We start from the raw sequence: 15,442 nt of genomic DNA on the forward strand, positions 1-15,442 counted from the left end.
GCCTTTTCTTGACTTGATAAATGTTGAGTGTGATTACAAAATTATTTGATAACATTGCAGATAGTTTGTGAAAAAATAAGACATTTGGAAATTGCTGCTGTCCTCCTTGTGCAGACAGTGATTTGAACTGGTGACGGTTGAGACGTGAAGTTCCTCCTCAGCCCTCTTGTAGAAAGTTCTTGAAAAATAGGGAAGCTTCACATAAAAATCCAGATTGCTGGCTTCTTTGAAAAACCAGAAGCTTGAGTTCTCTGAGCCAGCACCTCTCCAGCCACAGGGAACTGAGCTGGACAGGTGGCCATGTGAGAAGGTGCAGGTCCCTGTTGAACTGCACAGCTGGCCTGCCACCTTGGTCTTAGATCTTCATGTGAACCTAAAATTTGTGTAAGTTTTCATGTATAAAATGTAACAGTGCCATATTTAGTCAGTTAATTAGTTTGTGTGTGGATTCCCCCCCAAATTACCTTTTATTTTTAAACATTTTCGACAGCTTTTTTTTTTTTTTTTTTAAATTTTTATTTTTTACAGAGACAGAGAGTGAGTCAGAGAGAGGAATAGACAGACAGGAACAGAGAGAGATGAGAAGCATCAATCATTAGTTTTTCATTGTGCGTTGCAACACCTTAGTTGTTCATTGATTGCTTTCTCATATGTGCCTTGACCGCGGGCCTTCAGCAGACCGAGTAACCCCTTGCTGGAGCGAGCGACCTTGGGTTCAAGCTGGTGGGCTTTTCCTCAAACCAGATGAGCCCGCACTCAAGCTGGCGACCTCGGGGTCTCAAACGTGGGTCCTCTGCATCCCAGTCCGACACTCTATCCACTGCGCCACCGCCTGGTCAGGCTCGACAGCTTTTTATTTTAATAAACAGCTGTTTTTATTTTTATTTTTATTTTTTGACAGAGATACAGTCAGAGAGGGACAGATAGGGACAGACAGACAGGAAGGAAGAGAGATGAGGAGCATTAGTTCTTCGTTATGGCACCTTAGTTGTTAATTGACTGTGTTCCCATATATGCCTTGACCTGGGGGCTACAGCAGAGTGAGTGACCCCTTGCCTTGCTCAAGCCATCAACTTTAGGCTCAAGCCAGCAACCTTGGACTTCAAGCCAGCGACCATGGGGTCACGTCTATAATCCCCCTATGATCCCACACTCAAGGCAGCGACCCCACGCTCAAGCTGGTGAGCCCACACTCAAGCCGGAGACTTTGGGGTTTTGAACTTGTGTCCTCTGTTTTCCAGTCTGACTCACTATCCGCTGTGCCACCACGTAGTCAGGCAAGAAATTGCTGTTTTTAAAAAGTTGATAGTGTGAGCACCTATGAACATTTCACCTTGATGAATTAACATATGCTTTATCTCTTTCATACACGCACACCATTTTTCTACAGAACCATTTCAAAATAACCTGCTATTATAATAATACTTTTGCTCTATATGTTAAAGGATCAATTGCCTAAGAATAGATACTCTCCTAGATATCTCATCATTATCACACACAAGAAATTTTTTTCTTTTTTTTCAAGTGAGAGGAGGGAAAATAGACTCCCACATGTGCCCGACTGGGATCTACTGCGTGACCCCCGTCTGGGGCCAATTCTCTGCCCACTTGAAGGGCCATGCTCGCAACTGAGCTATCGGGGCTGATGCACTTGAACCAGACAAGCCATGACTGTGGTAGGGGAAGAGAGAGAGGGAGAGAAAAAAGAAGGGGAAGGGTAGAGAAGCAGATGGTTGCTTCTCTTGTGTGCTCTGGCTGGGAATCGAACCCGGGACATCCACACCCTGGGCTGATGCTCTACCACTGAGCAAACTGGCCAGAGCCAACATTTTTTCTTTTTTATGAGTCTAGGCTGGTTCTTTTGTAGAATGTTTCATAATTTGGATTTGTCTGATTAGCTCCTCATTTTTGTTGTCAGAACACCATCGGTTGTGTTTGATCCTGTTGCATCACATCGAGTTGTCAAGCTGTCCTAAACTCAATCATTTGGTTAAGGTCACGTCTACTAGCTCTTCCCGTTATAAAGGCACCTGAGTCCCTCTGTAATATGCTGTGGGATGGTGATTGAGACTGACGCCTCCTCAGCAGCTTGGGTCAGGCGTTGTAAATTGGTGCTTGCAGAAGAGTGATTTTCCAATTCTGTCATTTTTATTTTGTGTCTGTTAGATGACAATTTCTGCAAAATTTGCTTTCCCATCCATTTTTCTTGAATATCAGTATATAGTTTATGATGCTTTACCGTCTTTTTCTTTTTGGTACAAAAATTATCCCAGAATTGGCAAATGGAACCTGATTCAGGTTGGTTTCTGTGTCCTTTTGACATGCCCACATCAGATTATTTGGTATTTCCTCATTTTCTGGTAACAAGTGCTTCAGGCTCACTTTGACCTTCCCTTGCTCCAGACTTGTAATCAGCCATTTCTTCAAGAGGATTCAGTAGAGAAGGTACTTAGAAAACAGATCTGGATACCAAGTTTGCTCATTGTTGCTGAGTGTCTCTGCTTGTAGGGCCTTCCTGTGGATAGAGTCGGAACAGGTATTAATGGTTTATATTATAATGCTTCTATTTTTCAGAGGCTGCAGGAACTTCATAGGTTGTAGTTCATACTGGAAAACTAGGGGACTGGTACCTATGAGGATTTCAGGGGCTAACATTATGTCAGCTTTTTGCAGTTTTCCTTTTCTATAGCCCTCTAAAAAGTTGGGCTTTTCTGATGCTAACAGTATCCAGAATTCACTCTGAAAGGCCAGGGTAAGTGAGCATAGAAACAAAACACTGGATCCATTGGTTTATTTAGTAAGCTTCTGTTCCATAATTCAAAAAATGTTTATTGAACAAGCATCTTTGTTTTAGGTATTGAGTAAGGTCCTCATTCTCCTGGGGATACAGAGAAGTATAGGAATTGGTTTCTGCCCTGGTGGCAGGGTGACCGACATGGATGAGAATGAGCGGAGGAAGGCAGATGCTTGCGACCACTTTTATACCGACAGAGCTCTGGAGACAGACTTATGGGTTCCCCAGGTTAATTGTTCATTAGCCGGCACCCCTATAATGCCGTCTGGGTGGGGCTCCAGGGCAGAAGTGAAGGTCTCAAATCAGTCTGCAGGGATGGCAACAATTCCAGGGAATGGAAAGTTTTTACTATGTTTTAAATTCAAAGCTAGGCTGTGTGGGTAATGCTTTATACTGACCACTGTATTTCAAGAATTTAAAGAATGCTGTGGGTATTTTGAAAATGATCTAGTTGGTACTTAAATAGGAGAGAGATCCCAGCTGAGGTCATTTCTTGGTAAGTGCTTACTCTGCCCTTTATGTAACTTAAGTAGTATTTTGTTTGAAGTCCTTGCATTCTCAGTTTCTTAGTATGCATTGTTCTGTGATGTACAAAGCCATTTTTTAATGTTGTTCAGTTTAGATGCTTTTCAGTGTCCATGTGTAGAACAAATGATAGCATGTTTTCCTAGAGTTGTTCGTGTGTGCAGCACTTCATACTAACATGTTTGAGACCCTCACTGAGAGACCTGCTATTAAGTGGTCTGAGCAATTGAATAGACTCCTTAAATGTCTAAATAAAATGCATTTAGGCAAATATTATGTGATTTATCAAGATTATTTCAGTGAGGGGATTCAGAATATACTATTTGAGTGGAAGAAGGGAATTCAACTCCCAAAGTAAAAACGTTTTGAAAACAAATATGATATAATTGCCACCATGTTGGTTTGCTTCCTTTCTAGACCATCTTGTTCATGATTTTTAAGCACATTTTCTGAAAAGGTGCCCCTAGTTATGTTGTAGAGTTAGTTCCCTCCTTGCCCATTGTCCTGCTGAGTCGTGGTCCCCCCTCTATCTTCGGGACCTGGCCATGTTGTCAGTGTCCAGTTAGGGACCTGCCTTCTCATAGTACCACTGCAGGCCACTAGTTCCCTTTCCTATAGACTGTGGGTCCCTGCTTGCACACCAAGCTTCCCTTGAAGTCGCAGTCCTGGGTTCTCTTTCCTGGACATGCTTTCCCCTTATTGCTGTGAGCCTCAGTTTTAATGCTTCCTCTTTCCTGAAGCCTTCCCAAACTGCTGTTCCTCCAGACTGAGTGTGTTCTCTTTCTCCTGAAGTGTGTGCAGCACTTGATTATTCTTAGGTCACTCTGTGTTTCCCTGGCTCCCTTTCCTGCCTGTCTGCATTATTGTCCCCTCCCTCTCTGCTCCCCTCCCTCCATAGCACCAGGCGTGGAACAAGAGCACAGCAGAGTATTTTCACGTGGCAGAGCCTTATAATGTTAGGGACAGAAGATGAGACACGTGCCAGAAAACTGAAGAGTTCCTTGCTGTAGAATGGAGTGAAAATCCTGGGTGGAAGAATAACTGGGTTGCTCTGGTGCTTTACGGAGTCTTCCATGGCAGCTTTGTGGTCTGAGTAGTACTTATATCAGATAGTCAAGCTCATCCAAGGGCCGTGATGGCGAACCTTTTTATAAAAACCACCCACTTTTGCAGTGCTGGTCAACCTGGTTCCTCCCGCCCACTAGTGGGCGTTCCAGCTTTCATGGTGGGCCGTGATTGGGAACTTTTCCAGGTGGGGCAGTATTGTTGGTGTTCCAAAGCTGCTTGCACCTTGTTAGAGGTAAAATCAGAGCAGTCTGTCTCACTTTTGCATTTACTTTATCTCTTTAACACCATCACTTTCTTTCAGAAATCTGTGCTTGGTTTCGATTAAGATGGGAAGTCACATTCCTCATGCCCCCATTTTCAGGACAACCAAATGGAGGAGCTCAGCTGGCAGCCCCTTCCCTTAGAGTGGGAGCACAGCTGTAGCCGCCAGCCCTGGCTCCTCCTTCCAGCTGGACAGTTCTCATCCCACATCCTGTGGTTTCCTATTCATCTGTCTCTGTGAGCCACTGGATGACCTACATTCAGTAATCTGCACAGATTGCTAGAGTGAACTAATTTGGTACCTATGTGCATTTTCTAAAAGTTTGGATGAATTATATATAGAGAGAGCAAGTCTTTTTCTTCAATTAAATTTTTTATTTTACCCTGGCTGGTTGGCTCAGTCATAGAGCATTGGCCTGGCGTGTAGATGTCCCAGGTTCAATTCCCAGTCAGGGCATACAGGAGAAGCCTCTATCTGCTTCTCAACCCCTCCTCCTCTCGCTTTTCTCTCTCTCTCTTCCCTTCCTGCAGCCATGGCTCCTTTGGAGCAAGTTAGCCCCAGGTGCTGAGGATGGCTCCATGGCCTCCACCTCAGGCACTAAGAAGAGCTCGGTTGCTGAGCAACACCCTAGATGGGAAGAGCATTGCCCCCTAGTGGGCTTTCCAGGTGGATCCTGGTCAGGGCACATGCCAGAGTTTGTCTCTTTGCCTCCCCTCCTCTCATTGAATTTAAAAAAAATGTTTATTTCTAAATAATTGTAGGTTCACAGTACATTAGTATTATTTACAAGGAATAATATGGAGAGGTCCCATGTGCTCTTTATTCATTTCCCCCAGTGAAACCATCTTGAACTATAGTACATCTTTCCAACCAGGATGTTGACACTGATGCCATCAAGATGCAGAACACTTTCCAAGTATCCCTCCCACTGGTGGCCCTGGTATAGTACCACCCACATCCAGCCTGCTTTACCCCTTCCTTCGCCCCTGGCAACCACCAATATAGTTTCTATTTCTATAATCTCATCATTTCAAAATGATACAAAAGTGTTTAAATCTGTGACCGTTTTGAGGTAAATTTTGTATAATTCGATGGGGTTTGGGGTGAAGTCCATTTTTGTGCCTGTGGGTGTGCAGTTGCTCCAGGGGTATCTGTTGAAAGACTGTTCCTCTTCCCTTGAGTTGCTTTTGCACCTTTGTTAGAAATCAGTTATGGCCAGCTGCTCTGTCTGTTTACCTGCACATCTGTCTGCCGGTACTGCGTGGCCTGCAGTTTGGTGGCTTAGATAGTGAGCCTGAATACCAGATATACTGATTCCTCCTAATTCGCTCTTTTTAAAAAATTGTTTCAGTTCTTTTCCCTTTCTGTATAAATTTTAAAATAATCTTGTCTATAGCTACAAATAAAAACTAGCTAGCAAGAATTTAGATAGACTATGTGAAACCTCAATAAGTTTCTGTATGTTCCCCAGCCAAGGACTGAACCAGCCACGTCTGCATTGCAAGACAATGTTCCAGACAAGCGAGCCATTCAGCCAGGATGACTATGTGAAACCTCTATATCCACATGGCAAGGGTGGCCTCTTCACTATGTTGAGTCTTCCATTCCATGAACATCAAGAGTCTTTTTCTTTCTTAGTGAAAGCTGAAGATATAAAGATGTAGATAGTTGTGATGTCTCAGTAAGAGATGATTTTTTTTTTTAGTAAGTTTTTTTTTTTTTTAATTTTATTTATTCATTTTAGAAAGGAGAGAGAAAGGGAGAGAGAGAGACTGAGAAGGTGGGGAGGAGCTGGAAGCATCAACTCCCATATGTGCCTTGACCAGGCAAACCCAGGGTTTTGAACTGGCGACCTCAGCATTTCCAGGTCGACGCTTTATCCACTGTGCCACCACAGGTCAGGCGAGATGATTTTTTTTTTAAGCTAGAATGAAAGAGAGAGAGAGAGAGAGAGGAAGGGGGAGAGGTGAGAAGCGAGAAGCATCAACTTGTTATGACACTTTAAGTTGTTCATTGGTTGCTTCTCATATGTTCCCTGACCAAGGGCCTCCAGCTGAGCCAGTGACCTTGGGCTTCAGGCTAGTGAACTTTGGGTTCAAGCCAGCAACCATGAGGTCATGTCTGTGATCCCACACTCAAGCCAGTAACCCCATGCTCAAGCTGGTGAGCCCGTACTCACACCGGCAACCTTGGGGTTTCGGACCTGGGTCCTTAGCATCCCAGGTTGATGCTTTATCTACTGCACCACCACCTGGTCAGGCTCAGTAAGAGATGATTTTACTCCAGGGAGAATATCAGTGACAAACTGTCAATTCCTTTTTTTCCAAATGTATATAGGCCTATGAAAGGAGATTTCCTACATGTCCTTTGATTCCGATGTTCATGGACAGTGACACTGTGAGTGAATTCAAGAGTGAGGATGGGGCTATTCACGTTATAGAAAGACGTTGCAAACTGGACATAGACGCACCCAGACTGCTGAAAAAGGTGACCACAGGCCCTCTGAGGAGGCACCCCCAAACCAAAATGAATTACACTCACAGCTTGTAGTGCAATTGGGTGGTACTAATAAATCTTTTTTTTCTTTATTTCTTTTTTTCAGATTGCCGGAGTTGACTATGTTTATTTTGTCCAGAAAAACTCACTGAATTCTCGGGAACGTACTTTGCACATTGAGGCGCATAATGAGACGTTTGCCAATCGGGTCATCATTAAGGAGCACTGCTGCTACACTGTGAGTACTGCACTTGGCAAGGACGTGCCCTGTGTTGCTGTGCATAGCGCCCATAGTCTTTGTCAGACTCTGTCACTTCTTTCCCTGGTTCACTCAGCATGGAGGTAACCAGGTGATGCTTTGACTATATTTAGCTACCACTTCACTATACAGCTTCTTTTCTATCCATTCCAATACTGCAGTGACATATATTGAAGGACCCATGACACTGGGACCTCTAAGAGCGGCACTGAGTGCATTGATCTGCTCTTTATATTCACTGCTTAAGCACCGTTTCCAGAACTTCTCTTATTGGATTATTAAAATAACTTACTGGTTCCTCTGTTTCTCACTCACTCCCTGTAGTGTGTCAGCCCTGAATCCAGAGGGTCCTCAGGCAGTGTGTCAGATCATGTCACACGTCTCTGGGCTGGAGCCCAGCAGTGTCTGGGTATTTCATTCCAAGATCATGCCTCTGCTGTCCTGCCTTTCTGGCTGTCCCGCTGCATCTGGCTGTCCCTGATGGTACAGGTGTGCCTCCACAAAGGACCACTCCAGGGGCACCTCTCCAGGAGCACTTGTCCCCAGTCCTCCCTGACTCCCACCCAGCTTCCTCCAGTCTTTGCTCAGACCTCCCTTCTTGAGGAAGCCAGCCAGAACACCTGGTTTAACTCTGTAGCCTGCCCCCCCATCCCGTTCCCCATTGTTTTAACCTTGCTCCACCTTTTCTTTTTTCCATAACACTTATTCTCCAGCAGTGATGCACTTTCTTACCTAATCATGTTTATGGCTAGTTGTCTCCTTCTGCTAGACTGTAAACCCCATGAGTGAGGGATTGTTTTATTTTTATTTAATTTTTGTGTGTGACACAGACAGAGAAAGGGATAGGGACAGACTGAAAGGGAGAGAGATGAGGAACGTCAATTCTTTGTTGTGACACCTTAGTTGTTCATTGATTGCTTTCTCATATTTGCCTTGACTGGGGGGCTACAGCAGACCAAGTGACCCCTTGCTCAAGCCAGTGGCCTTGGGTCCAAGCTGTTGAGCCTTGCTCAAACCAGATAAGCCCATGCTCAAGCTGGTGACCTTGGGGCTTTGATCTGGGTTCCTCTGCGTCCCAGTCCGAGGCTCTATCCACTGCACCACCGCCTGGTCAGGTTGTTTTGTTTATAATGGAGAACTCCACTCAGTATATGTGAATGAAGGAATGAATCAAGAATGACAGTAAAGCTCTCCTTATAAAGTCATTATTAGAATATTTTAGAAATACTGTTTTGGTTTTTTTCATGATTTTGGACCTCTCTGTAATTTTTCTTTTCTCCTCCTTTCATGAAAGTAACATTATTAGTGAAGTAAGTATTTTCTTCTGGTGACCAGTTGCTTGAGGAGCAGATAAATGCTATTCTTGGATGTTAATTCTGTAGTTAATGAACTGTTTTCTCATTTATTTGCAGGTTCACCCTGAAAATGATGATTGGACCTGTTTTGAACAGTCTGCCAGTTTAGATATTAAATCTTTCTTTGGTTTTGAAAGTACAGTGGAAAAAATTGCAATGAAACAATATACCAGCAACATTAAAAAAGTGAGTCTATATCTTAGGGTGTTATGGGAAAGGGTGGGCAGGCGTCCCTGGGAAAATTTGAGCTGGCAGGCTTTTTCGGAGGCTGGGAAGAGGGAAGTTAGAGATCCCAGCCGGGGGGGTGGAGAAGAACTGTTCTGACTTTACCCCTTGCCTTTAGATCCCAGGGAGGGGAAGGCTTCCTCAGGTTCAGAGAATGCTTGTTGCCAGTGAAGTAAGGAGGAGCATGTAGCCACTGGCCAGGGCATCTCAATGTGGAGCATGAAATCGCCAGGAAGGTGAAGGGTGGGGCAAGGTGGGAGCAGCCACTCACAGCAGTGGCCTGGGGGCCCTCAGGCTCTGCGGGCAGGCAGCCTGCACCCCGAGGGGCTTTACCAGGTGACCTCTCCATCCCACCTTTGCTCATTCAGTTCATCTGCCATGGAAGAACTTTTCTTCCATTTTTATGCGGCTACTCATTATGTTGTGGGATTTGGATTTTGAAATGGATCAGTATGGGATTATGAATGCTTTTTGAAGGCTTGTTTTATTTTGGGGGCCTAAGAAAGAATTTGGATTGAGACACAGTGTGGTATTGAGTGCCAACGTGGTAAACCTGTGCTTTAATTCGTCATCAAAGTCCTGCCCCCTTATGTAGCATTTCTTAGGTTTTTGGAGAAGGAGAAGTAAAATAAGAGAAACAAATGCAAAGGCATTTGACTTTTTTCTGTTTATTCCAAAGCAATTCAGTTTTTATTAGTGTTTTAAAAACCTGTGAGGGATGAATAATTTGAATGGTGAATATATACTAACTTTAACGTTGATTTTGTTTAAAGGGAAAAGAAATCATTGAGTACTACCTTCATCAGCTAGAGGAAGAAGGCATAACGTTTGTACCCCGCTGGACTCCTCCCTCCTTCGCACCCTCTTCAGAGACATCTGTATCGTGCAGGAAGCAAGCAGCGTCATTGGCTGTTGTGGTCCCAGACGCTGCGCAGAAGGAAGGGCTGGGCAGCGAGGCCCTCAGTACCCCTAGCGCAGCCCCTGAGCCTGTGGTGGGGACCCCCGACGGTGGGTTCATTCTGAGAGCAAGACTAGCTAGTGACACGAACTGTCCTCCTCTATTCTCTACCTGTTCCAGTTCCCCTAGCACCTGTTTCTTAGAATAAAGAAGCTTAGAATTTTTTTTAATGGGCAGGAAGGGTTATGTGAAGTTATGGCACCAGGAAAGGTTTTCATTTCAGTTGAAGGCATCTTTAATGAATGTAAGGTAGCAACTGATGTTTTAAACACAACTCTGTCATCATTGCTTTTTATGCTATGTGTCAGGCGCTGTCATAAGCCCTTTATGAACACTTATTTAATAGTGGTTCCTCTTAGGTTGGAAACGCTTTTCTGAGGCCCAGAGAAGTTGAGTCACTTGCATAGAGTCACGCTGTTAGTGGCAGGGCTGGGATTAGACCAGTGGCTGGCTCCAGAGTCTGCTTTTAGCTGCTGTGCTACTCTTCATGTGTGTGTGACACACACACCCCTACCTTTTTTGTTTCTCAGAGTGATGCCCATTGTAAAAGAAGAAAACACGAGAAAATTCTGTCATTCGGGAGCTTTGTTAAATTGTTGGTATTTCTCTTTTCCTGAATTCTTCACTATAGTTAAACTGTGCCATTGGCTGGCTTTGAACAGGTGGCAGATGTCTCATTGGTTTTGGGATACATTCTGTTTTTGCACCTTGTGAATTTTTCTTCGCAATACTTAATTTTTACCTCATTTTTGCAGTTTGTGTGTTATCATGAAAAAGGTTTCTTGTATTCTTGAACACAGCTGTATTCAAGATAGGTCCAAATTATTATTATCTAAGTTCTTTTTATATAACTTTGAATTAAAAGTCATTAAGTATCTGGTATAGCCGCCATTCTATTATAAATAGAATTAAAATTTTGCAAATGGTGGTGACCTGGCAATTAGAGAATACAACAGACTTTCAGCAAGTGTACCTGTGGTCATTCAGGGAGTTGATTTCAGAGGCTGTCCTTGAGGTGTCCTGTGCTGGCTGGTTTCCCTCTGTAGTCCTGTGGTGTCACTGAGTTCTGGGACTCGGAACCACACCTGAGCTCCGCTGAGCAGGACTCTGGAATACTTCTCTTCTAGTGTTCTTGTTGTAAATGATCGCATATGACTTCTATTTCAGACAAACTGGATGCAGACTACATCAAGAGGTACCTGGGTGACTTGACTCCACTGCAGGAGAGCTGCCTGATCCGGCTTCGCCAATGGCTCCAGGAGACCCACAAGGGCAAAGTGAGAATCGGCACCGTGTGTGGGGGTGCTTTCTGTGAAACCGGTCCCTGGTCCCATCCACAGTTCCTCAGAGTTAAGGTCCCTGATTGCCATAGCTGAGCCTGATGCTTCCAATCTGAAAGTCATTGCATCTGTGTTTCTGTGTAGCATCAAGTCCCTTGTGGCAGGCCACGGTGCCTTTCTGCGTATAATTACCTGTGTTCTTCCATGTTTTACAGAGAATGATCTTGCTTGAAAACAATTGCAGTTCTAGAACGCTTTGAAGGAGTTCACAGATTGTTCAGAGATTAGAAAAGCTTGAGCTTTGATTTTGAGGTTTTTCATAGAATTTTAGCCTCATAAGAATGAGGTTTTTAAATAAGCCTCATACTAATGGGGACTGGCAGTGAGAGGAGGTGTGATGGTGTGTCTGGCTCATTACTAGCATTACTTAGTAAAGGGAAGCCAGGCATCACAGGCAGTCGGCCTCTCTAATTGTCCCTCATGGTTACTGGAGCCCAGGTGTGGACTTGGTGTCATCTATTAAGAACACAGCCACAGGAACATTAGTGACCATTTGTTGTGCACTGACCATGTATTAGACACTGTGTTAAGATGTCAAAAGTCTTCCAAACAGCCCAGTGAGGTGGACGTGGTTTTGATCACCCTGTCTGCACATGAGGAAACTGGGACTTAGAAATGTTAAATAACTTACCCAAGGTCTTGCAGCTAGTGTGTGGTAGGTCAGGTTTTGAAGCCAGGTCATTTTAACCACTTCCATGTTATGGTGGATTTTTCTGAGTCATGCCCTCTCAGTACAGAGTTATTTTCCCAGAAGTCGGTAGTTAGGAGGCTCCAGCTTCCACCCACAGCTCATTTCCTGTAGGCGAGTGATGTGCATTAGTGAGTGCGTGGCCATAGGGGAAGACAGTAGGTCCAGTGAGGCCCAGACATGGTCTTGGCTTTGGTTTTTACTCAGGGAAGCGATGTATTGATCGCTACTAGTGCAGTCTTTCTAGAGAAGGTTCCCATGTGTTAGCAAAACCAACACTTTTTTTAACTTGTTAATGATACACATACATTACAGAAAAGTGCAGAAATCATTGTAATTCATAGACCAGCTTAGTGAATTTTGAAGCATTTGATAATTTAAATTATTGATGCCTTCTCTACTTTGCTGAAACTAAAGTAGAATACTGTAAAAACTATTCAGATGAATAATGCTGGTTTTCTGAAGCATTAAGAAAGGCGAATTTTAAATAGTGTAGTAATGCAGCCTACTTTTGGTAAGAAGTGAGAGTTTTAGAGCTCTATTCCCTTGGTAACTTGTTTTTTTTCCCTTAGCAGCTTTTACCGTTGCTTAGAAAAATCTTTCTCTCCCAACAGATCCCAAAAGACGAGCATATTCTTCGGTTCTTACGTGCCCGAGACTTCAATATAGACAAAGCCAGAGAGATCATGTGTCAGTCTTTGACTTGGCGAAAGCAGCACCAGGTGGATTACATTCTTGACACCTGGCACCCTCCCCAGGTCCTTCAGGACTACTATGCGGGAGGCTGGCACCATCACGACAAAGGTAGTGTGTCAGGTTGGCATTCAGGACAACGTTCGGGACGTGTGGAGAACTCCTTCCACAGAATTAAGTGGGCCCTTGCGTGCCTTGTCCCTCCCCTCCCAGCCTGAGCAGACCAATGCTGTGTCACAGCCAGTATGGCACTAACCTACCTGGGAAATCCCCGTGGGCATGCGGGAGGGCTGAGCTCTTTGCCTCTTCCTTCTGGCTCACATTGCCCTTGGGCTAGTTACGTCAGTTCCTATCTTAAATAAATATAGTTTTTGGACATACTTAAACAACCAAAACATTGAAGGCAGTTTTTTTAGGAGCACAGTGCTAGTAAAGGAACTCTTCAATGAGTTAAACCCTTACAGTTATCTGTAAGATTGTATAACCAGGATTTCAATGTCAGAACAGCGAGAATTTCAGCTCCATTTTGGGGAGTAAGCAAAAACTTAGGCCAAGGACAGTGACACACCTAAAGTGAAGTTGATTTATGAGCGGTTTTATTTGGAGGGCTTTCCATCTCCTGCCCACGGGGAGACTTGTGTTGTCTGTCATAGGCATGCTCCCTGTTTCCTGGCAGTGGACAGAATGGAATCCCAGACACAGAGAGGCCACAGGTTTGCCCTGGAACTCCCTCTTCCCGCTTTTAGACAGGCCCTTTCAAAATTGAGCAGCTCTGATTTGTCCATTTTCCAGACTTAATCTTCTGTACTTTTGCAGGTTAATTGTAGGTTTACTAATTTTTTACTGGAAGCATACATTTATTCCACTTTGTGACCTCAAAAGATTAAAAAGTTTGGTAGTAAGACATTAAATTTATCTTACTAGTGTTTGAAGAGACTTTATAAATCTTCCTTTCAATAAGATTGGAGAGCACAAAAAAACCTTTTTTGCTTAACTAGACCAGATCTAGACCCACAGTCCCCTAGGAGATGATGTTTACCAGGTGATAAATACCAGGAAAATGTTGGCCCATGTCAGGATGCCAGTGCTGACCCTCCGCTGACAGCAGAAGACGTCTCAGTGTCTTCTTGGGTCCGTAATCTACCCTCATCCTTCCTGCTGCTCTCCTGTGGCCCCGAGAGGCAGGGCTCGAGAAAATACTGGCTCCTAGGGACACACTGGCCATCAGGATCATACTCCCTCTGTGGAGCTGGCTCTGGTGGTGGGGATTTGTCAAAGCTAGGTCCCTCTCAGGCTCCATTCAGTAGACTGCTGAGCTGTAAAGAAGTAGAGCCAACATGTGCTGGTTTTTATGGATTTAAGAGTTCTAGAAAGCCCTCATTTATCATGATTCTTAGGGTGGGAATTAAGGAAAGCTGGCTTTTTAAAACACTTGATATTAAATTTTTGATAACCTATGAAATGAAAATAAAAGCATTCTGTACTCACAGGAAAACTGAATATTCTGATGTCCCTTGCTGCTGAAGTTAGAGCTCTGCTCAGCCCCTGGTGTTTCAGGGAGGAGCTAAGTGTGTGACAGACATCACAGTCAATGCAGGTGGTTAGAGCTGAACAGAGGTGGAGCACCCTTGACCCCTCACTGGCGCCGAAATGTCTCCATAACCCTGCTAAGCAGCTCTGTCCAGGGGGCTTTTGTTTTTTCCATGCACAGTTTTTTTGGGGAAAAGGTTGAGGGAACCTCCTGTCCACACACAGAAGCCACTGCTGCTTCTCAGTAGGAAAGAACTTGAAGCTTTTCTGGAATACACAAGAGCATGCGTGCATTTCCTTGTCGTGGCTTTTAAAGCTGCATCCTTGGAATCACAGCAAAACAGTGCTGATAACACCTTTCCTCTGTCTCTCCTGCAGATGGTCGGCCCCTCTATGTGCTTAGGCTGGGGCAGATGGACACCAAAGGCTTGGTAAGGGCCCTCGGGGAGGAGGCCCTGCTGAGATATGTAAGTGCTCATGGGGTCCAGGGTGCCAGGCTGCCTTAGGCCTCCCACTTTCTTTCCCTGCCAGTGGGTTTGGGACATTATAATTGTCCTGTTATGACAAGCAGGCATTGTTTTTGTAATTAGAAAGAGAAAGCTATTAATATATTTGAAAATTTTTCAAAAGCAGGCACAGAAATTATAAAAATGTTCACGGGAAGCATCTACAAAACAAAATCACTATAACCACATAAGATGACTGCTTGGGAGCTGATTCTTAGTCATCTTTTGACCTTGAGTCCGACATTGAATTGGTTCCTACTTTCCCATGCTCACTCTCTTTTTGAGATGTCCCTCAAACCAGACCTCTTTGTAGTAGTCTTTCCTCTTTTTTTTTGTAAAGTGAGAGGCGGGCAGTCAGGGAGGCAAAGAAAGACTCCCACATGCACCCGACCAGGATCCACCCGACATGCCCACCAGGGGGCGAATCTCTGCCCATCTGGGGCGTTGCTCCACTTCAATCAGAGCCATTCTAGCGCCTGAGGCAGAGGCCATGGAGCCATCCTCAGCATCTGGGCCAACTTTGCTCCAATGTAGCCTTGTCTGCGGGAGGGGAAGAAAGAGATAGAGAATGAGGACAGGTGGAGAAGCAGATGGGCACTTTTTCTGTGTGCCCTGACCGGGAATCAACCCAGGACTTCCATATACCGTGCCAATGCTTTACCACTGAACCAACCGGCCAGGGCCTATAGTATTTTTTCCATTGACACTTTCTTAGTCCAGGCTCTTAGCATCTTTCTTCTAGA

The 15,442-nt window shown here is 44.5% G+C and overlaps 1 protein-coding gene across 11 annotated transcripts in view; it reads left to right on the top strand.

The window, feature by feature from the left end:
* Nucleotides 1-15,442, top strand: part of SEC14L1 (SEC14 like lipid binding 1) — a 57,682-nt gene that overhangs the window by 32,153 nt on the left and 10,087 nt on the right. For 8 of the 11 annotated variants that reach the window (XM_066381320.1, XM_066381313.1, XM_066381315.1 and 5 more), the window contains 7 exons: nucleotides 6,987-7,136; nucleotides 7,252-7,383; nucleotides 8,817-8,945; nucleotides 9,758-9,992; nucleotides 11,110-11,219; nucleotides 12,585-12,774; nucleotides 14,572-14,660. In XM_066381320.1, the coding sequence (XP_066237417.1) occupies nucleotides 6,987-7,136; nucleotides 7,252-7,383; nucleotides 8,817-8,945; nucleotides 9,758-9,992; nucleotides 11,110-11,219; nucleotides 12,585-12,774; nucleotides 14,572-14,660 (1,035 nt within the window). The remainder of the gene's footprint in view (nucleotides 1-6,986; nucleotides 7,137-7,251; nucleotides 7,384-8,816; nucleotides 8,946-9,757; nucleotides 9,993-11,109; nucleotides 11,220-12,584; nucleotides 12,775-14,571; nucleotides 14,661-15,442) is intronic. The other 3 variants (XM_066381322.1, XM_066381323.1, XM_066381321.1) reach the window with 2 other exon arrangements.

Source organism: Saccopteryx leptura, chromosome 4 (genome assembly GCF_036850995.1).
Source record: "Saccopteryx leptura isolate mSacLep1 chromosome 4, mSacLep1_pri_phased_curated, whole genome shotgun sequence".
NCBI classification, from domain to species: Eukaryota; Metazoa; Chordata; class Mammalia; order Chiroptera; family Emballonuridae; genus Saccopteryx; species Saccopteryx leptura.